Raw genomic sequence first — 23,107 nt, forward strand, 5'->3', positions numbered from 1 at the left:
GGAGAACTTCTTCTCCTTCACTGGCGAGCTTCCTACGTTTCTATCACTATTTCAAGTATCAGTTCTTAATTTTTTATCCTAGAGTGTTTTTGATAAAAGTATTGTCTGACTTGTGACGGACATCACTTTTGTCAGGCCGAGGTTCAAAAGGTGTGTTAAAGTTTTGATCTTATCCTGCCAGACACAGCAAGCAGGTTTCAGGTTATTCCCTACCATTCAACAACAACATGTCATTATGTCTTTACTTCTGTCAGTTTCTGTCCTCCTTTCATACACTTTGCATTGTGACACTTCCTGTTGCTTGTTGCAACACAATGAAGGAAATTAACTTCTCCCACGGTGATTGTCATACTGTGATGTCCTTTCTGCTTACAATAGTTCAGCTTCTAAAAAATGAACTCAAGAATTACAGAAAGAATCGTATCCTCTCACTCATTATTATACCAATCTTTGACCTTTGAGATCATTAAGGTGCCAGGAGAGAGGAGCAGACAAAAAAAACGGAGCACTGCAAGATAAAAAAAATAAAACACTTTAATATTAATAAGAAAAAAATGAATGTTGGATCTCATCAAAATTTGATGAGAGTGAAGATGCTTTCTGCTTTCTGCATCTTCACTGCAGAAAGCATAGCAGTATAAATTAATGCATACAAATGTTACAGTGTAAGACCAGAGTAGAAAACATTGATTTTATAGGGGTCAAATACTGGTGTCGCTTGTGTATGAATATGTCTATTTCTCATCACAATGTGCTGCAAGTAAGCCACTTACCTTTTTAAATGGCTTTTTGTCAATGGCAGACAAAGAAATAAAAGACAAAATGAACGCATGCAGCATTTTGTGAGTGATAAAGGCGCCTTTAAATAAAAATATATTATTGACGGCAAGGAACACCAATTTTCTGTGTTAGAAAATGTGTGAGATGCTTGTTCTCTCTCTCATGGGTCTCGTGGTTTATTGGTGGTATGTTAAGTGGGAGGTGGGACTCTAAACCCAGTGCGCTAATGCTTTGAAAGCTCTGGGTGGATCTGTGAGCTCATCTTGGACATATACAGATGAAGGGCTCCCATGCTGACAGTTAACAGGGAACACAAACAGTAACCATAATTAGATCCATCCACTGTTATTGACAGGTGTGCTGAGACTCCGGGACGGATCAATACACACACTCACCATATTATTCCCAATAACCAATCACTGTAAAAATCTACCTTATCATTAGTTACAGAAAAATAATTAAATGTAACCTTTCACATATTAATTTTAACTTAAGGATGATGAACAAAATCCTTTAGTTATGTTGAAAACACTGATTTTCAACTTGTTGTCACTACTTCACAAGTGACTTCCCTGACCCAATATGGATTGGTTCGTGTTTTCAGTGAATACTCAGTAGAAAATAAGAAGAAAAACAATTTTTACAGTAGATAGGAAGATCACCTGTTGTTGAGCTTAATCATGTGTTTCTGCTGCTTTATCTCACGTACAATATATAGGCGCTCTTGCATGAATGACTGGGCCACCACATCCCGCCCACCAAATGCTTTTCCCCCACTGAATAGCCCACCCTCAAACATTGAATCCATTATAGACAATACCAAACACTCTCCCTCTCTCTGCCATTGACGATTGACCCCCTCAATATCTTTCTCCCTATTCAGGATCACTGATAGCTTTTTGTTTGCCATAACTGCCCCACTTATATTTCCGTGGATACGACCCTGCATTGACTGACTGGCAGTCTCTGTGTTTGGATGCAGTGCAGATGGCCAACTCCTTTTGAATATTTGACAATAAAACCAGCACAACAGTGGCATCTTCACTGCAGAAAGCATAGCAGTATATTGGTTTTTGTAAGTTCAGGCGGAGCTTAATGAGGGACACACAGCATAATTGATACCAATCAACCCAGTGACAAGCGGAGTGAGGTTTGTGTTGCACATTGTCATGTCTGCTTCTCCGCTAATGACAGAGCTGTGCAGCAGCACATGAAAGCTCACGGTGCTGAAAGGATCCGTCACTTTACTGCTTTTCACTGAGTCACTCTTACTTAAACAAGAAGCTCTTCGAAAACTTCCAACACTTAATGAAAAGAATTAGCTGCACACAATGCACGTTGAAGGGTGGTGTGAAAATGTAAAGGTTTAACTGCTGTGAAGTAAGATGGAAGTTATATAAAAAGAAAAGACGAGAGTATTAAACTGAGCATAAATATTGCTTGAAATGTTGGCTTTTTGACTTGTGACAGACCGGTGCAAAGTATCACATATAGGAAAAGGAAAGTGATATGAGATGTTTGAAAACATCTAAAAAATATCTCAAAGAAGTTAGGCATGTGTTTATATTTGCACAATAGAATAATTTAGATCAAAGCATATTCATTAGGATGATCTTGACTACTGGTTTGCAAATGCTTGCCATAAAACCTCACTAAAAGCTTGATTATTTTCACAAAAAATCTAAGTCTAGATGTGAAAGTCGGAGGAGATAGGAGTCCAGAACACTTACAGCTATTATTCCAAAGTACTGACTCAGAGGGACGATACGATGGAAATGCTTGCAAGAATTGTAAGATTTTAATACGTAACATACTTTAGAAAACTATTTGTTATGTCATTCAACTTTACAATTCAACTTTGTGACTGTAGATCACCAAACGTCTTAAAATGTAAAAAGTAGAACTGCAATTAGTTAGCCAACTTTGTTGGGTTCGGGCTCAGATAGCGGACATAGGACATGATGAACGGATTTTAATATTTCTGTCCTTTGACCCGTAGGACAGGCTAATGTCTTTTGGGCCACCCCCTCATGACCTTCTCTCTCTCTCTCTTTCTCTCTCTGTCTCTCTCTCTCTCACACACACTGTATCTTTGTTTTTCTATCTGAAACACCCATCCTCACAAACACACACCAGGAGAGAGAGGGCTGTAGGAGTCACAGTTAATGGGATTACCCCGGCAGTCCCGAGGCAGCCCTATCCTCACCTCCAGGTCCCAGTGTGGCAATCAGAGGCATCAGCATCCTTAACGCATCATGGAGAGTGCTTGTGATACCACGCTGTGGGGACCTCTGCTCTCTAACCTCTTAACACAGCAGCACTCTAACTGGAGTGACCTCTGCAGCTTTAAAGAGCTACCCCCAGAGGAGACCTAAAAGCAGCATCCACCAGGTCACAGTATAAGACACCATTAACCCAAAACCTCTCGGCTGGACTCGGTACGTTTAAAAATCTCTCCTCTGACAATCACAGCAGCATCAACACTTCGTAGGCTGACCCCATCACACAGGAGTCAGGATAGTTGATCTTTAATGCGAGGGTCACATCTCTAATGGATCTGTGCTTGTGTACGAGTTGATGACAATGGGGAGAAATCCCGATTTTTATGCTGCTTTGATACTGAAAACAGGAGAACTGGTACACATTCCTTCCTATCCACACTCCCAACACGATTACTTAGAAATGAAGCGGAAAATGGAAGCGATTTATTAACGAGACATTAGAGGCGCTTTTAATAACCTTTCCATCCTGCTCAGCGGGGAGCTGCGGATTACACCACACAGGTTTCGGTGACACCAGAAAGGAAGTCCCCCGCCGGGTGTGTGAAGAGCGCAGAGGGACACAATGCCCAGCCTGGGGTTCTCACATCCCGCTCTGGGCCCTCACCCCGGGAGGAAGGACAATGGGTTAAAAAGGCATGAATGTCCTGCCTATCCAGGATATAATGTAGGTGGCTGCCACTGGGTCTGAAAGGCCTGACAGAGCAGCGGAGGGAGAACCACAAAGAGGCCGTAATAAAAGAGATTCCTCGGGTCAGTAAAGCATTGCATTCACTGTGGCCTCCATAGCTCGCACCCTCTCCACTCACATTCATCGTCAGACTGCAACAGCTATAGGAGATATTCAAAACAGCAAAACTGATCAGTGAAGTGTAAGTATTGTCCTGTTGTCTGGGAATAAATCTAATTAAAAAGTCAACAAAGGCATGGGCTTTCAGCCACGTATTCATATCTGGCACCTTTTTGATGAAGATTAAAGAACAAATGTTCATAAGACCTGAGTAACTTAAGTAGCAAAAGTAAGCATCCACCCTCATTAAACTGTTTCTTCATATGTCACATAACATACACAGACTTTAATATATTTTATTATGATGTTATGTGATAGATTGACACAATAATTGGTCCATTATTGTGAAGTGGAAAAAAAATGACATGGTGTTTTAATGTTTTTTTTCTGCAAATTTTGATTTAAAGAGTGTTTTGATTTGTAATCACGTGCCCTTAATAAAGTTTGTGGAAACTCTTTCCACTGCAAAGACGGGAGGAAAAGTTTTGGGATACAGCTCTGTTCATCTACAGAGAGACATTTCTGCCCATTCTTCGTGTCTTCTGTCTTTCTTGGTGTTCATGTTGTTGCTGTTTGCTTATGTTTTCTAACAAACCTCTGAGGGTTTTCCAGAACAACTGGATTCATGTTGTGATTAAATCAAACACTTGCAAAGTCTATTTCTTAATAGCTGACTGAAAGACATTTGGACATATTGGATTTCATTTCAGAGGAAAAAGGGTGGTAAATTAAAAAAAATATTTTCATTTGCAAACAAAATGTAAAATTCACATAGCATTTCCTTTCTACTTTACCATTATGAAATACCATGCATCAGTGTGAAGTAACAAAAATGCAAACTGTGTGAATACTTTTCCATGCCAGTGCAAATGTAAGGAGAACATTGCTAGTTACTTCTACTAGCATTAGTAATGCACTAGATAAGTTTTAAGAATGAAATGTAAAGCGTTGATTGGAGCTTATCTGAGTGCACACAAGAAAAACAACAAAAAAAGAGAGTTGAGACTGAGAAGTGTCGTGTCACTCCCCCTAAAAGTAGAGAGAAGGATTAGAGGAATTCCTCAGTATCAGGTGACACATGTTCGTGCAGAGCTGTGAGAAATCCACAGCTTGATCAGGTTCTTTTAAGCAGCTGCTGTAACCACAAACTAACCTTTTTTATTGACTCAGCAGTTTGCAATCAGCCCCAAATCTAAGAACTGCTGGGCAAATGTGTTTCTGACAAATCCAAATCATCAATCAGTCCAATTCATCAGCTGGGACAATCAGATAATGCAATGCAAGGAGACAAAGGGTGATGTCCACATTGACACGTGCCTTTACTGCTTCCTTAATCTAATTAAGGCAAATAAACTTATAACAGATCTCCTCTGTGACCAAACCACCAGTGAGGAAGCTAATTTGTTTTTCTTGTTGTGGCTCCAAAAACAGATAATACTGTTTTATTACACAAAGGTCACCAGGGAAATTAACTTCTGGGGACAGCAAATAAAAGAAAGGCCCCAGCACTCAGAATAACAAGTACACACTGATTGCATTCAATCACAACAGTCCACACTTAGGACAAGACTCTGACCTTTCTGGCATCTCGTCACGATGTAAGATATGTAAACGGCTTGAATGGGACCGTCCCCGTGTTGTATTGTGGAGACGATCCATCAAGGCAGCTCATCCAGATCATCTGTTCGACAGAAGAAGTTTGATCTCAACAGCCTGAAACAAATTCATGACCAGGTTCAGAGAATTGGACTGATGAAAACTTAGGTGAATTCCCAATGAATGAAAACTTTTAGTTAAAGGCCAAACTCTGTTTTGGAAATCTTTTCAGGAAATCAAATCAAGCAATCATCTGCTGATAATCTACATTCAGTTCTTGTGTTGTTTATTGTTTCAGGTCCTCCAACAAGCACCAAGCTGGATGTTTCTTTTATTATACACTTTCATTTCATTTCGCTCCCCTCTTGCCGGTGCAGTTAGTCACTGCCAACCCTCTTTGTTCATGATTGATGTTTACAGGTCATAGCAATGCTCTTAACTCATTACTTAGAAAGGGAAAGATGGGAACACTTGCTGGAGTGAGATATTGCCGAGGAACACAGGGAGCTGCTTCAATGAAGAGACAGGGAAACTTAGCGTCAGTGTGATAATGGCCGCTGAACTATTGCATGTTTCAATCAATGGAGACAGAAGTAAATAAAAAACCAGAGGGGGAAGATTCACCGGCATCGATCCCGCCTCAACACAGACCTTGCGGACAATCTATGGTTTGGGCCGGTGATGCTCCCAGTCATCCACAAAATCAATGAAACCCATCCTTTCAATAGCATCCAATTATTAGCACAAAGTAAAGTCAGCCTGCAAAGATAAATCAGAAAACTTTATAGAAAAACGACACAGGCGAGACAAATGCTAATTGGAATGTGACTAATGAGTGATCCTAAAACAATACTATTAAAATCAACAACTCTCTGTCCAGAGGTTATGTATCAACAATACGAGTCCAACAGAATAAAAAATGTTGCATGTTACTATATTTTCTACAGAAAAATGTTCTTTTTGTAATATTTCTTGCAGTTCGTCAAGTTTTGGCTTCTCCCAACGAAAAGAAAACCTTTATGTTATTACAATAAATCATCAATTTATTTAGAATTTTACCTGGCAAAGGAAAATACAATTTTTCTATGCATCAGCAAACTCAGTGAAGAAAGATCACAGGCCAGTATTTAACTGCAGAAGGTTCTTGCTCTAAATCATCAGTGCTGACAGTTATATCTACTTTTTTTTTGTCATCAAACCTTAAAGCTGAATATTTTTTTAAGCAAGGAAAAAAAGCCCACATTGTCAGTTTATTGTAACAATAAATAAATAAAAATTAAACAAACTGTGGCACAGTCATTGGCACCTATAATTCTAAATTAATTACAGAATAAATCCATCCATGAAGCATCTCTTATTTAAACTTTATTTATATGTTGTACAGAGTGTCCATGATTTCTGTTTTCATGGAGTGAAGCTCGTTGTGACAGAGGGGTCTTATTTTCAACACAAATAAGACAAGAGAACATGCCATTTAGCCATACAGTAAGTAGCTTGTTTGCACACTTCGTTATTGAGGTGAAGACAAGAAAAAAAAGGAAGTAACTTTTTGAGCAGATCATTTAACCTAGGGAGCTTTGGTGTGAGCCTGTCGGTCCGCTCCAGCCCTTCCAGAGCTCCACTTGTGGTGTGACTCACAGCTGCTGATGTTCGACGTTCCCTTCGTCTGGCCTCTGAGCAATAATCCTCATTAATTTCCCATCATAGTTTGTGTTAATTAAAAAAGCTACGAGTCTAATTGCCGTTTAATGTAATGATGCTAAATCTCATGTTCATGTGTTCGGCTCCACCCATCAGCAGCTCGTTACTCGGACTTGCCGGGTTTAATCAGATGGAGAAGGAAGACTCGTCTCTAATTATCTGCTCCGCTTCATCATTTAATCTTCCTGAAAAAGCTCTTCACATGTGCGGCAGCCTTAACTCATAATACATCTTCGCTGAAACAAGCAGCTTGGCCAGAAAACTGCTCCACCAATGTAATTATTTATGTGAATATCAGTTCATTGAAATTTCAGAGAGAATGACTAATTGCTTCATATACTTTGATTTTTTTTTTCTTACGAAAACTGTGAAGCACTGAGACAGGGGATAGCATACAATGATTTCATCATTAATGTTAAAAACTTATTGTGCTACACAAATAAATGTTTGAAGTTACAATTAAACTTCAGATGCCTAAATTCAGAAAGATGTTACACAGCAAGGGCATAGGTACAGCTAAGTTGCTTCCTTTCTGTTTTGACTTGTTCATAATTTAGCTCTTACCATGCTTTATTTGTTCTTCCAATTTTCTATGTGTGGATGAAACTTACAGAAAGAGTTTGGTAAATAGTGTTTTTCTTTGAGCGTTTTTCTTATTAGTAGTAAGAAGCACATTTTCATAGGAAGGTGCTAAGATGGAGCTCAGGCCTTTTACAATCACTTTTGGTTGCGCTTTTGCTGTCCATCCACTAAAAATAAGATGTGTAGTTGGTTAAAACTGACACAATGCGTGTTTGTTCTTTAACTAAGCTAAAACTAAAGTTGTCCAGTAACAACTTTGACTGCATGTGTCCATATGTACCATCCAATATTTTTATACATATAAAATAAGGTAAGACCAGAATTCCCTTAACCCCCCAACCCCACATCTACCCCCTCTTTATTAACCTAGAAAGAACTCCAAAATCAGTTTAACTGATAAGCCAGGTTCTGCTCCAACATGGAGGTTACTCCATGTTAAAGGTGAGTTTTTCCTCTCCACTGTCACTATATGCATGTTTGGTAAGAGTGATTGCTGTAAAGTCAATGACTAGTAAGCAATCGTTCACTCAAAATGCCTGTCCAGGAAGAATGGATGCTGCAAGTCAAGGGATCAATGCTAAAGGTTTCCACAGATAAAGTACTTTTTGAACTAATTTGGATAATTAACTGAGCTCAATGCATTATTTTTTGATAACTGGGATTAATTGGGATGTACGTGGGATTCAATTGACATTTTTGTAAAGTGCCTCAAGCTGACATTTGCTGTGAACTGGTGCTAATTTGTGACTTCACTTTAAAGGTAATTTGTCACATCACATTTAGTCTGTTTTTTTTCTTGTTGTTGTTTTTTAACTATCATCAAATATGTATTCTTTACAATTCAGTTTTTTATATGTTTTATAAGAAGACAAATGTAAAACATTTTACAACACATTCTCAAACAGTCTGAATTCAAGAGCGTGAGGAGTATTTTTTTTTCTCCCCATTGCCTGAAGGGCAAGTGCAGTGCACATGCTTGCACCATGGAGGGAGGGCATGAAAGAAATCTGATTAAACAATTAGTGTCAATTAGCCCGACCAAATCATTCTGCAAACAATTGGTCTCTAGTGCCCAGCTTAATTACAGGCGACTTTCAACTCCTTATCAGAAGCCACGTCGCCCATGATTCATGTCCGACTCGCGACTGTCCCTCAAGCACCATCAATTACCCACAAATAAAACAAAACACAAGGAGCGAGAGAAAAGAAAGAGGAACTGAAGGAAACCAGAGCACAGGTTCCCAGGTCTGATCAGCATACCTCTATGCTCCTACAATGATACAAAATGCCTTCCTTATATTTGCCAAAAGACATGTTGATAATTCTCAAAAATAAAAAAATATAATAATAAAAAAATAAAAAAAAAACATTTGGAAAATGTTCTGTGGACTGACGTCTCAAAAGCCGGACTGTTTTTGGATGGTATTTATCTTATGTCATCTGGTGTAAAGCTAACAAGGTCATTGTTGCTGTAAAATCCTCAAGGGTGACTGAATTGAAACATTTATGCAAATAATATTGGGTTAAAATTCCTCCATAGGAATTTGAAAGGCTCATATAGTTAGTTAGCAGGTTGAGGTAGCTGATTTGGTTAGCTGTAAAAATCAGAAAAACAGTGCTGACATACTTTTTCACATGATTGTATATTGTCACCTGGCAAATAAAAGTTTAATTAGATTTCCTCTTTTGTTGGATATCCTGTGATAAACCATTTTAACATGAAGTTTGAGGTGTGCCAGCAGAAACCCGTCTTGAAACGTGAGCTTAGAGATTTTAATACACAAACACTCACACACATCCCTAATGCACAGAACGTGTGGAGAACGACAGCAGGCAGTATGACATGTTAAATTACCCCGGTGATGTATAGCTTAATGAACCCCTTGTGTTGATCACGCTCCACATTAATCAACAGCCATGAGCAGATTCCCTTATTTTCTCAATGCTGCCCTGATAAACTGCAATTTCATTTAACCTTGGATTGCAACTTTAATAGCTTCCACAGGACAACTGTCAATACTTCCCTAGGTATACAGTGATTAAATTGCAAGGCGAGAAGTGTGCCCCGGCTCTCTGCACATCCTGTGCACCCCAAACCCCCGCCCACCGGTCCCCTTCCTGCTTCGAGCTGCCCCCGACGACTCTGTTATCTTAAATCACAACTTGTATTTTCACACCTGCTGGAATCACTTCAAATCACATGCAGACTTGGTTACAAAAGCACAAACTTCTACGCAATTTATAAAACAATGCCCTTGCAGCCTCTGCTATTTCCATCACATTTGCCACCTGTTTTGAAGTTTCTTGTTGACTATGAGCTGAGTGGACAGGACAAAACGAGACAGTGACAGGGAGTGACCTGAGGTCTGTCATAATGATTTTTCATGATATCCTCCACCCTTGTCAATTTGGCATAAATTACCAGCCATGAAAGGCCTGCTGGCTGATTAAAACCAATTGTCTGGGTAGGAAAGGACAAGGCAACCTCTTTATTATATGATAAACTAAGTTAATGGAAGAAGACAATCTCCCCTCAGGGAAATCGGATAGACTCTTAATTAAAGCATTGTGTTTTCTCTACAAGACGGGGAGATTTTTTCCATTATTTTTGCACGCAACAGAGTGAAAACTTTCAGAAACAAAAATGTGATAATGCGAGGCAACCCCGCCAAGAAGAGCAAATACATTCTTCCTGTGTGAATACCTGACAAGAAAGCAATGAAAGAACAAGGATCTTTCATTGGATAAATTAAATCACCCTAAACAAATGATGCAAGCATGTGTTTTTAACAGATTTGTTTATCAAAATCAAACCTGTGGCGCTTTGTAATTAGGCTTGAACACGTTATCACTTCCAGAGAACATGTTTCATTATCACATCGACAGCAGGAAAAAAAGCAGAGGAAACCATCATTGTTTCGACTGACTGCGAGCAAAGAGCAACACAAGTTTGCCTCTCTCTCGATGACATAACAGCGCAAGCAAACATTTCTCTGCTCCTCGATGCTCGTTGGCTTCCTCCACCCACGCTTGAGTGGTGACAGGCATACACCCGCACTTCCATTATTATCCAACACAACAAGAATGCCTCCAGGAGGATAATTACTGAAACTCGAAGAGCCGGGGCTAATCCTAAGTACTTCACTTTGTATGACGGCCTTGCTCGCCTTGTCTCTTAGTCTGCCGCTCACACTGACAAAGTGCAACGCTGGGCTGAGAGTCAACAAGAAGACCCCACGGCCCACAGATGCAACAGAAGCCAAAATACGCCATTATCTTGATTTGTTATAAAGAGCTTGTGCTTGAAACATACTTATCTATAACCTCAGGGAACTAAACAAGCAGTCAGAGACAATGCATTATAAAGATCCTTGTTCATAACTTGTAAAGGGAGTATTGTCGTAATGCAGAGAAGATGAAGTATAAAATAAACTATTTACAATCCCTTCTAATAGTATTTATACTCAACTTTTTGTCAATGTACTGCTATACATGCTGTACACTATTTGGATTTTATCTGACAGACCAACTTAAAAAGAGTGAAACAATTACATCTGCTTGTCTTTTGTAGAATGTCTCTATCTGTTTTGCACATCCAGCCATTTCTGTCTAATATTCTCAAAAAAACTCAATAAGACTGGATTAAAGGTTTCTTTATAGATCTGGACTTTGACTGGACCATTCTGATATATGAATATGGCTTATTCTAGAACCTGAGTATAGTCTGAAGGTTAATTTCCACCCCAATGTTGTTTGGTTTTGCATGAAATCTTAAACATTCAAGTTTGGTCTCATGTGATTAGACCACCCTTTGTTACATATTTGCTACAGTCTCAATGGGGGCATATTTGTCCAGCAATTTTGAAGGTTATAGGTTAAGTTCAAGCTTCTTCCTGTCACATGTCTTAACACCAAGTTTTCCACCAGTCTGTGTGCTATAACAGCCTTTCTGGTGTATTAATGTGTGAAGGAGTCTGTTCAAAGTGTTTTGAGTGGTCACAATGACTCGAGAGGCCTTGTATAAACATAGTAATTTTTTTCTGCATTGCTTTTGGTAAACAAAATTTCCCTTTGCTTGTTTTTCAGCAATGACTTCCTTCTAGCCTATTTTCTGTAAAACTGGAAAATGTGACCCATGAATGTCTGTTGCTCCTCCAGTGTCATCTTTTAACAGACTCTGTTAATAATGCTCTCCTTTCCTTTTTGATGGGCGACCATGTTTTGGGAAATCTGCGACGCTACTGTACTCTTTCTATTTTCGGATGACGAATTGAGATGATTAAGATGAGATGTTCAAAGTTTGGGAGGTTGTTTTCTACCCTGACCTCACTTTACACGACTCCACAACTTTATCCCTGAACTGTCTGCTGCATCCCTTGGTGTTCATTATCTTGTTCCATCCCTCCAGCAACCACTGAGGCCTTCACACAACAGTTGTATTATTTTTTTTTTAAATTGTTGATTCTGAATGGAATTGGTTGCAGGAAATTTTGTTTAGGTATATCAAGCTAAAAGAGATGAACACAAGAGTATACCATGCTGCGTAGATTTTTATCAATGAAGATTTTAAAACCATCTGTTCACTTCCTTCCACTTAATAATTCTGCACTGATTTGTTTTTTTTTAAATATCCCATGAACACCTACAAAATACTCACTGAAGTGAGTGGTTGCGATGTGACAAAACTGTAAAATATCCAAGGGGTGTACATATTTCTGCTGTCAAACCTACCTTGACTGATGGCTGTTTAGACGGATCATTAACAGTCTTTTCTGACATATTCCCGTGAAAAGACCCATCACACGGCACCCACTGTAATTCTGAAGATCTTTGATATTTAACATACAATTATCCTAATATAGGGGGAGAAATTATGCCCATCTGCACCACCACTGACATGGTTTCCGTGTGAACCATCAACATGGCAGCTATGAACAAAGAAGCCACTGCCAGGGGTTGTCAGACATAACAAGCAACTTTAAATTAAAGCCTTTAAACAGCCTCAAGAGGGTAACAAGCTGGGGTATCGTTTTTTTTGTTTTTTTGCTTTTTTTATGACAAAATTTTAAATTTTAATTTTGACCTGTGGGAGGCAATGATCAGTTTGTGCAGTTTGATTTGACTTAAAGTTGAAAGGCAGGAAAAAAGTTTTTCACCGGATGTGTCTATTCCTTTCAGGAGGACGGTGTGGGATGGGGTGGGGACCAGAGCCTCCCTGTTCTGCCACACAAAGCAAGGAACAGCTGGCTGATCGATACCCGACAAAGGCTCAGAGGTTAGAGCAGTCAAAAGATTGTTAACTAGCCAATTTATTTGCCAGACGTTTATATCATTGCTTATGGTTCAGTGCACCCCTTCAGCGCGGCCGTGCTGTCCACCTGTGCTTGGAACAGTTTCAGAGCTTCTTCAGACGCTTTCGTGACCTCATGGGCAGCTAAACACAGAGAGACAGAAAAAGATACAAGTGGATACAACTGACTGGACTGTAAGTGTAGATTCCCTGCAAGTGCATGTGTATCTATGATACGTTTATGTGAACACAACACAAGCCACCCCAGGGCCTGTACCACATGGCTCTGCAGTCAGCGCTCATGGCTGGCTCATGTTGTGAGATGGCCCAACAGGCTGGCAGAGAGGGGAGACCCTTTCTGTGGCTCACCCAGGCGGAGAGAGGGGCTTCCTGCACATCTTTTGTCACACCATTTGGGCCCTTGTGTCTGAGGCTGCCCTGCGCCTCCGGACCCACTTGGCAGCCGCTCCACAGACGGACATCTGCTCTCTGCAACCTCCTGGCGAAAAGAGAAAACAACAACATGCAAACCCTGCTCCACTCTGACTATTTACAGTGCCTTGAAAAAGTATTTAGACCCGAAAAAATTTGTCACATTGTGTTCGATTACAACCCCAAACTTCAGTGAATTTTGCATGACAAACTAACACAAAGAAGGGTATAACAGTGTAGTGAAAGGAAACTAAATATGCTCTTCAATTTTTTTGCCCCAAATCAAATTTGCATTTGTGCTCATGCCTCTTGACTCAGCTGTCCTTAAATAAAAACCTGTGCAAATCACTGATTTGAAAACCTCGTCAGCAAGCAAAAAACACCCCATTTAATATCAGTAATCAATCTCAGGAGCTTTTTGGAGCAAACACATAGAAGATGTTGCCACAGTCAGATGTGTCGCTGTTTTTCAGCAGCAAGCAAAACGCTCTGAGCACATGGTAAAATACTAATAGCAAGCAGCATCCCTACTGTGAGGCATGACGGTGGCAGCATCATGCTCAGTGAAAAATTATGGGTTGTTCAGGAGACCTATCTATCTATCTATCTATCTATCTATCTATCTATCTATCTATCTATCTATCTATCTATCTATCTATCTATCTATCTATCTATCTATCTATCTATCTATCTATCTATCTATCTATCTATCTATCTATCTATCTGTCTATCTGTCTGTCTGTCTGTCTGTCTGCCTGTCTGTCTATCTATCTATCATTTCTTCTTTCAGTTTTATTTAACAGACTGTATTAACTTTCTATTTGTTATGTATTATATTTATTTATGTATATGTATTTGTTTTTCTGCACAATAAAAAAAAGAAGTTCTTGACAGATTCAGATTACCGAGCTTCTTTGAAAATCTTCACGGGGAAAAATGGTATAGTCAGTTCTCCATCCATGGCCATGACTTCTTCTTCTATACTCTCTCTCTCTCTCTCTCTCTCTCTCTCTCTCTCTCTCTCTCTCTCTCTCTCTCTCTCTCTCTCTCTAGCTGCGGAGTGATTCTCCAGCACGCAATATTGAACAGACTTTGTTCGTGCTCAGCGGCCCAGAATAACTCGGTCATTATGGTAGCGAAAGGGACAGGTTTTGAGTTTGATTTCATGATGGTAATATAGCCCCTGCTTGCGCGCAAAAGGAGAAAGCCCTTCAATGGGGACATCTGTTCAAGTGCGGCTTACAGTTACAGCCGTGCGCGTAAAAGGGGAACAACCTGTGCGCACCAGATGAGCTGCAAAGCGACTCCTGCTGAAACGCAACAGGCGACACACGAAGTTTCGATGCACGTGTTGATAAAAAATACATTGTAAACCTTACCTTATCTAATCTCTGCATATATTGGGCAGCTATATGGCTTCAGCAACTTCGTTGCCTGCCTGGGGTTATCGCAGTGACCCCTGACATCACTCTTTATTCTTCGCTCGCTTCGTAATTTGTCACCAGCGGCCAACGTGTGAGCTGCGGCGAGAACGTGGCTCTCCAAAATGCGCAAAACCACAAAGTGTTAAGAAAGTGTCGATTTCTTAAAAGAAAACCAACTATTTAAAAAATCAAATAAAATAAAACGCATGACATGGCTGGTGTTGATTTTGTCGATATGGTATTTATTGAAAAAAATAAAAATGAAAAAAATCTGAATAAAAATTTGTGGTATACGACTTCAGGAGTATGAGGGAGAAACTGGGTTCAGCTCAATATTCCCCCCGCCGAGTTATTCCTAATTGAATTGCCAGTGTAACATTTATCTGGCACCGTTTCACCGGAGAGCAGGAGATGCTGGTGTTTTTCCTCCGCCTGACAGCCAACGTCGAGGGTCAATCAATGCGCTGCAAGGGAGCGGTGGAGCGCGGTATGTAGGTTTTATTTCTCGCCATCACTTTTTATAACGCTGGGACAGATTATTCGCCGCTTAATTTTTATACCTTGGCTTTGTTTTGCAAAAGAAAAAAGAAAAAAATATATATATATATACTTATGTATATAAATAAAAAGCCTACATCTCAGTTTTATGTAGCTAATTTAAGCCCAGTGATAATAAAACAAGCGGAGATAAATTTTTATTAAGTCAGAATATGCGTGTAATTGTATGCAAATCAGTCTCGCTTCCCTTTTATTTAATTTTACTTGTTCTAAATGTTGGGAACTATGTCTAACGTTTGAAAAGGTATGCAATGAGATGAGATGCGCGATCCGAAAAGATCAAGTAGCTCAGTTGGTTTCTTTACAGTCTTATTATTCACTGTTTTCCTCACTTAAAGGAAATTCAGGGTGAACCCAACGCACAAAAAGAAAAAAAAATAAATAAATAAAAAAACAGCGGGTTGTCCAGTCCTAGAAACATAGGAATTAATCAGATTGTCCATCTATCACGCTGCGCAATAAAGGAAGCGACACGGGTTAGGGCAGATGATGTGATGAATAATCCCTGGTCGTTTTAATTAACTTTTCCCTGTCCCGTAATGACCAAGCTGGTCAACAGACCCGGTCAATAAGCATGTTAATATCAAACAAATAAAACTGCGGATGATTAAAAACCTCCCGCGTTATTAAATTTGAAATTCAAATGAAATTTATGCCCCCAGCTCACACTGCATGCTAATGACCGCAAACGCGCGTCGCCTTCAAGATCTTATTATGTAACACGAGCTTCTTATAGCTTTTCATTATTATTTTTACCAAATGTCAGTGGAGAAAGTGACGAACCAATTTCATTTAACAGGATTGTTCTATTTTTAGGCACAGATTGGAGTCACTTATTCCCACAAATTCCTAAAACCAAAACCCGTCTTGGAATTAAAAAGAATACAAATAAATAAATAAATAAATAAATAAATAAATAAATAAATAAATAAATAAATAAATAAATATACATTCTTTTGCAATGTCTAATGGTTGTAAATCTTCTAAAGTTAACCACGCCGACCTCTCCTCTTCTTCATCTGCTGCTTCAGATGAACATGGTTTATAATGAAATGAATAATCTCCCCCAACACACACGCACTCACGCACGCACACACACGCACGCACACGCAAACGCGCGCACCACCCCGGAATGCACCGTCTATAACAATTTTAATCAAAACTGTCAAGGTAATTGGACACAATTACAGTGATGTGAAAGTTTGAGACGATGCAATATAAGTGCACGAGCAGAACAATGCAGCCTTTATGTCTTCTATAGTGCCCTGTGTATATTAAGTCTAAAGAAGTTAAAACATGCTAATTCCCCTGTGAGGCAGAATAATTGTATGATTTTAATAATAATAATAAAAAAATAGAATAGAGTAAAAGATCTAAAGCAGCTTTAGACTTTGTTGGATTGAAGCAAACAACTGGCCTTACTTACAACCTTCTGTTGGTGAAAAGGGGAAATCTACAACTTTCTTCTGAGGATGATCTTAATTTCAAAATAGAAACTTTCAACTGTATTTTCTACACTGATTAAAAGAAATGAAAACAGATTAAAAAATGTGTTGACATTTTATTCGAAAATTTGAATTAATATCTGAGTAGAAATCATGTCAGTGTGACAGCTCAGAGACATTAAGCTTAATTGGATAAATTTTGAGGAGTCACTGTGGTGATTTTGATCATCTGGTTTGTTTCCCTTTAAAACCGAACAAACATAAGAACTCGGGTCTTATTATTGCACAAAATTTTACAGAACTCATAAAAGAGAGCAAATAAATCGAGACCTTGAAGGCACGTACATCTTATTCCTAACTACCACTACTGAGATGGCCTGCTGAGTAGCAAGGATTGGATCAGGTTTATGAAGTTTGACTTGATAGGAAATTTGAGTTCAGCCTTAGCAATGTCACTAAAATAGTTAACGCAATAAAATGTTTCCAAAAATGAGAACAACTTCTGAAACTTCTGTTTCAAGAAATCAAAATATAGAACCCTTTTTTGGCAGAAAGCATGAGTTCAAGATGTTTTGTTCCCCAGCAAGAACTGCCTCCAGGTTTCTGGTGTCACCAGCAGGTTTGACTTTAGCATCAGCACCATGATTTAACTAATAAATGAAATGTCTTTGAAGCAGAATGCACATTTAGACATTGCTTTAAAAAAGTAGCATCTAACCTTTACTTATGAAAATTGTAAGTTTTTTTATCGTTTTATCGTTTTTTTATTGTTGACAAAAAAAAACAGGATGATTAGTTTAGATTTCTGACTTTAACATAATCGCTGTCACTAAACTAGTTAAAGCTGGAAAACAAATCTAAATTGTTGCTCCAACACCAAAGTTTTCTGAATCACCAACATTTTTGAAAGTTTGTAATTTTTACTACGATAAAAATATTCGTTCGTTGTGCAAAAAATAGCAAGACATCATCATGATTTTTCTACCTTCTGACTGGACTTACTGAACTGAATAGTCCAACATCTTCAGTTATATGAAAATATCTGTTTAATATATTTGTCACCAAACTTAAGTGTTTCATCTTGTTAGAATTTAACCAATATACACATCATTATTTTGGCTTAACAATGTAATTACATTAATGACTAAAACTTTATACATTCCAAAATTCATTTTTAAAGTGTAGTTTTTAAGCTCATGTTGACAGTTATCATTTAATTCCACTGGTTTAAATATTCCTGTTGCTTCCTCTAAGTCAGACTAAAGAAAAGAAAAAATAATAACACTAAATGACGTCGTTCTATGTTTTTTTCAGAACTGTTAGAATTTAAGTTTTTGAACATTGCAGAATGTTTGATTTAATCTCTTTTTAATGGCTAAAATCAAATGTAACACATAGTTCATTTTTATAGAGTGAACTGTCATTTTTTCTTTTTTTTCTTTTTTTTTGCATGCTGGCTTCAGTATGGATTCAGTATGGCCTGTTTCTAACTCTTCGGGCATGTTTGATTGACCCCATATCATGATCACTCCTCCTTTTTTTTTTTTTTTTAAATTTATGTTATGAAATCTGCTCTGTAAATTCTCAGTAAGCGCGCGGCTCCCCCTCCCTTAATTCCTCCTTCCTAATTCACTCTCATTTAACTTTGCCTTCCTTCCGCTGTCTTTTATTACGGCGGGGGTGGGTTGGAGGGTGGAGAGCTGTCTGGGCAGGGGAGGGAGGGGGCTTTTCTGTCGATGACCTCACGGTTAGGATGTGGCAGTGCGGCGGGGAAGGGGGCAGCTGATTGGTCGCCCGTGTCACACAGCGCCACTTCAAAGCCAGAGAGGAGCCTACAATTGTGGAAGAATGGGCGGAACGCATCATTGTATTGCACACCTCTAAAAAAAAAAAAAAAAAAAAAAAGTAGAAGAAGGAGGAAAAAAAAAAAAGCTGCGCTCCTGATTCATAAATATAAAAAGATCCTCTGAGGAGGGCAGTGTTTTTGTGTGATGGCAACTTCACTTCTAGGGGTGAGTCGAAAAAAGGGACTTTCTTTCTGCTTTTAATTAGTTCTTGTCATTGTCCTGCCGTTTGGAGGGGGATTAAACTTACTGCGGCAGAGCCAGTGCGGTGGTTATACTTTCAGCAGCAAGTTCGTGGAAGTTCGCTTTGTAGGGCTAAACAAAAAACACGCATGGTTTCGCTCGTGTTCAGGTTGGAATTTGTCTGCACTTTGACGTTGTTCTCGATCAGGTAGGAAGCGATGAGAATCTTAGACTAGAACTTTGAGCAAACCGCTGCAAAACATGACAAATCATTTCAGACATTGTGAGCAGCACTTTTTCTGAAATATTGCCATCAATATCCGCGTTTAACGTGCTTAAGTTTTAAACTTTGCACAGTGTGACTTAAGATTTTTCTTTCTGTGTGTGCATGTGTGTGTGTGTGTGTGTGCGCGCGCTTTTAGGAGGAGCCCAGGTTAGGATCGACTCCTTTAGCCATGTTGGCTGCAACATGCAACAAAATAGGGAGTCCGAGCCCTTCACCGTCTGCTATATCGGATAATTCCTCGTCTTTTGGGAAGGGCTTCCACCCGTGGAAGAGAGCCGCTGCCAGCAGCTGTAGCCTCGGCTCCGGCCTGTCCAGCTTCGGGGTGTCCCGGAACGGATCCGGCATTGCCTCGGACTCTTTCGGCAACAACGGTTCCAGTGGTTCCAGTGCCTTCTCTCTCACGTCTGGGACGTCGTCCGGCTCCCATTTCGGAAACGACTACTCCGTTTTCCAAGCCTCGAGCAACTCTCAAGAGTCCAGCCATCAACCGGTCTTCATCTCCAAGGTGCACACTTCGGTGGACAGCCTGCAAGGCATTTATCCGAGGATGAGCGTTGCGCACCCGTACGAGTCCTGGTTCAAGTCATCTCACCCCGGGATCCCGGCGGGAGAGGTCGGCACCACCGGAGCTTCTGCCTGGTGGGACGTGGGAGCAGCGGGATGGATTGACGTTCAGAACCCGAATGGAGCGGCGCTACAGTCGTCCTTACACTCCGGTGGTCTGCAGACCTCCTTACACTCTCCCCTCGGAGGATATAATTCTGACTACTCCAGTTTGAGTCACTCTGCTTTCAGCACGAGCCCCTCTCCGCACCTGTTGACAACCGGCCAACACCTGATGGACGGTTTCAAGCCGGTATTACCCTCTTATCCGGACACGAGTTCCTCGCCGCTAACTGGAGCAGGTGGGACTATGCTCTCCGGGGGTCCCCCTGCAGCATTAGCGGGCTCCCCCAGGTCCTCCGCTCGACGGTACTCGGGCAGAGCCACCTGCGACTGCCCGAACTGCCAAGAGGCGGAGAGACTGGGACCGGCGGGCGCCAGCCTGCGGCGGAAAGGCCTGCACAGCTGCCACATCCCCGGCTGTGGGAAGGTGTACGGCAAAACGTCGCACCTGAAGGCACACCTGCGGTGGCACACCGGCGAGAGGCCGTTCGTGTGCAACTGGCTGTTCTGCGGGAAGAGGTTCACGCGCTCCGACGAGCTTCAGAGGCACTTGCGCACGCACACCGGCGAGAAGCGCTTCGCGTGTCCCGTGTGCAACAAGAGGTTCATGCGCAGCGACCACCTGAGCAAGCACGTAAAGACTCACAGCGCCGGGGGGTCCGCTGGATCCGGCTCCGGGGGTAGCGGGGGGAAGAGGGGCAGCGACACCGACAGCGAGCACAGCGCGCCGGGGAGCCCTCCGTGCCATTCCCCCGACTTGTTGCACCCACCTGAATCCACCCAGGGAGTGGGCATGAATGGCCTCTAAAACTACATCATGTTAGGTAAAATAAAATTGAAGAAGAAGAAGAAAAAGGCAAACGAGTGGACATACTTCAGTGTATGCTATCAGCTCTTTTCTGACCGTTGTCAATTAAGTGTTTAAGTCTGCCAACTGCTTCATTTCAGCTGTGCCATCAAAAGCGTCAAAATTAGTGACTTCAGGCGTGAAAGTGAAAATAATCTCTTATTTCTCAGTATGACATGGAAAATAAAACGCTTTGAAATATGGAGGCCTCGGAAAAGTTGCGCTCCTGCTGTCAAAACTGTCCTAAAAAAACAAAACAAAAACAAAAAAAAAAAAGCAAACACTGGCACTTTAATATTGAGCAAAAATGTGTGTGTGTGTGTTTTTCTTTTCTTCTTTGCCACTGCTCGGTTGGAACAAATATATTCAGATTTTTGTGTAGAATGGTGAAATTATGAACATTTTTTCTCCGTTTAACATGTTCACTCAACAGCCTGCAGATTAGTGCGCTAAGTTTTCTAGGCCAGTAAGCGGTAACTTACACTTTGCTCTGCTGCAGAAATGTTCTGTATATAAATGTAGGTTAGAATAATTACAGCCCAAATGTAAAGGTGAGCAATGTATTTGTCCAGGAGACGATTTTTTGTATAGGTATTTCTAGTTGTATATGGACTCTAGTAAATATTTGAGAAAAAAATATACGGATATGTACTTGGATTTTTTTTTTTTTTTTTTTTTTGACCTGGTATGAAATGTATTTGTGGGGAAATATTTAACCACGTTTTTTTTCCTTGTCTTTTTTTTTTTTTGTGGTTTTGTTTTGTTTTTTCTTCGTTTTTTTTTTTTTTTTTGTTTTGTTTTGTTTTGTTTTTTCCGTGTATTTAGGGGATCTCTCATTAGGTGCACTTTGAATTTATTTGTATGGTTTGAAAATCATTTCCTGTTTACCCGCTCGTTTAATTTAAGTAAGCATGTTGTAAAGTGATATTTTATTTTACAATGATGATTTTCCTCTTTTTCTCTCGCTCTCTTTCTCTCACTGAGAATGGCTTTTTATGTGAGCCACTCAATAAAGTCAGTATGAATTCAGACGCAACTTTATCGACTCAGTTTTCCTTTTTGTTCCCATTGTTGAGTCGATCAAATCAATTTGTTCTACAAAAAAAAAAAGACTCTAAAATTACATTTTAAAAATGTGCAATTATTAATGTTGAAATATTGTATGTGTCAGAATTTGCGACGTTTTGATTTGCTCAAACCGAATCAGGAAAAGTTCTGCAGCGGAAAAAAAAACAATTGTTTGACTTCTAAAGAGGAAGTAAATACTTGGCATCTATTCAAAATTTTTAATGTGACAGAAAATAATTTTCTGTGCAATTATTCGAATTAGACAGAAATTAATCGGTTTTCAACTTTTAATCGGCTCACTATAAAAACCTAAAGTCCTTGTGGAGTTTAATCACTGCCCTCAATGCGAGAAAAACAAGGTTTTGCCACTTTAGATCAAAAATATTTATCTACTCTTTGCATTTTGCTCTTATTATAATTGCTCTCTTTGTTTCATTGTCCATTTTCCTGGAACATGTTTTTTTTTTCAAGCGCTCAATCACATAAAAAAAAAAAAAAAAAAAAAAAAAAAAAAAACATTCAGCTGCCAGCAACTGGAGATTTTAGTTTTAATGAGTAAATATTTAAATCATTTAACACAGCCTATATCTCTCAAAAACATCACATGAATTTACAAACAAATGTTCTTTTTTTGTCTTACTTGTTATTATCCCAAAGCTAATAACTGTGAGCCACTATAGACTCTATAAACTAAGCGTAAACCCGCCATCTTTTTAGAGAACGAAACGGTCCCTTGATAAATGTGGAAGATGCGTTTAGCCAATTTGATTATTTCATGCTGTATTATACTCTGGTTTATTTGCAATGCAAAATTAGAGGTTTGTTCAAAACTCTCCTTTTTTTGTTTACTTAGTATGATTTCTATTTTCTATCGTAACCTTTAGAAGATGTCTCCTGTTTGAATTCAGTGGTTCTGTTGTCCCTGGATTTAATCAAATCCACAACGCGGATGTTTGCTGGACGCAACATCCCTCATTTAAAATATCTGCAGTGAAGTATACTCTTGTAAACAATTATGTTTTGTTTGATTGTTTTGTTTTGTTTGGCTTTTTATACTTATTGGGTCAAATATTGTTTCTGAACCTTTAGTCTTACAGTGAAGAGTAAAATAGTATCAGGATCCTTCAAACTTAAGCTTCCCATCTACACGTTTGCAGCGCCATCTAGCGTTGTCTAACCCGTCAGTCTGTCCATCGTGCATTGATCGTTGTGTGGAACGCAAAAGAGAAACTTTGAAGAGAGGAAGTGTTTTGTGAAATTGTCACAGTAACTTTTAATCAACTTTTTTTTTTTTTTTTTTTTTTTACAATGCAAGTTGAGACAATGTTAGTTGAAA

The 23,107-nt window shown here is 39.6% G+C and overlaps 1 protein-coding gene across 2 annotated transcripts; it reads left to right on the plus strand.

Moving 5' to 3' along the window:
• Positions 1 to 18,833: 18,833 nt before the first annotated feature.
• On the plus strand, positions 18,834 to 21,729 carry sp8b (sp8 transcription factor b). 2 transcript variants are annotated; one of them, XM_055047455.1, is made up of 2 exons: positions 18,834 to 18,889; positions 19,327 to 21,729. In XM_055047455.1, exons 1-2 carry the CDS (start codon positions 18,869 to 18,871, stop codon positions 20,662 to 20,664), a joined length of 1,359 nt encoding a protein of 452 aa, XP_054903430.1. In that variant the 5' UTR covers positions 18,834 to 18,868; the 3' UTR covers positions 20,665 to 21,729. The 2 variants fall into 2 exon arrangements, with proteins under 2 accessions (XP_054903430.1, XP_054903429.1); XM_055047454.1 differs by lacking the exon at positions 18,834 to 18,889 and adding an exon at positions 18,903 to 19,112.
• Positions 21,730 to 23,107: the final 1,378 nt, after the last annotated feature.

This window comes from Poeciliopsis prolifica, unplaced genomic scaffold (genome assembly GCF_027474105.1).
Source record: "Poeciliopsis prolifica strain line A6 unplaced genomic scaffold, Auburn_PproV2 SCAFFOLD026, whole genome shotgun sequence".
In the NCBI taxonomy this organism is placed as follows: domain Eukaryota; kingdom Metazoa; phylum Chordata; class Actinopteri; order Cyprinodontiformes; family Poeciliidae; genus Poeciliopsis; species Poeciliopsis prolifica.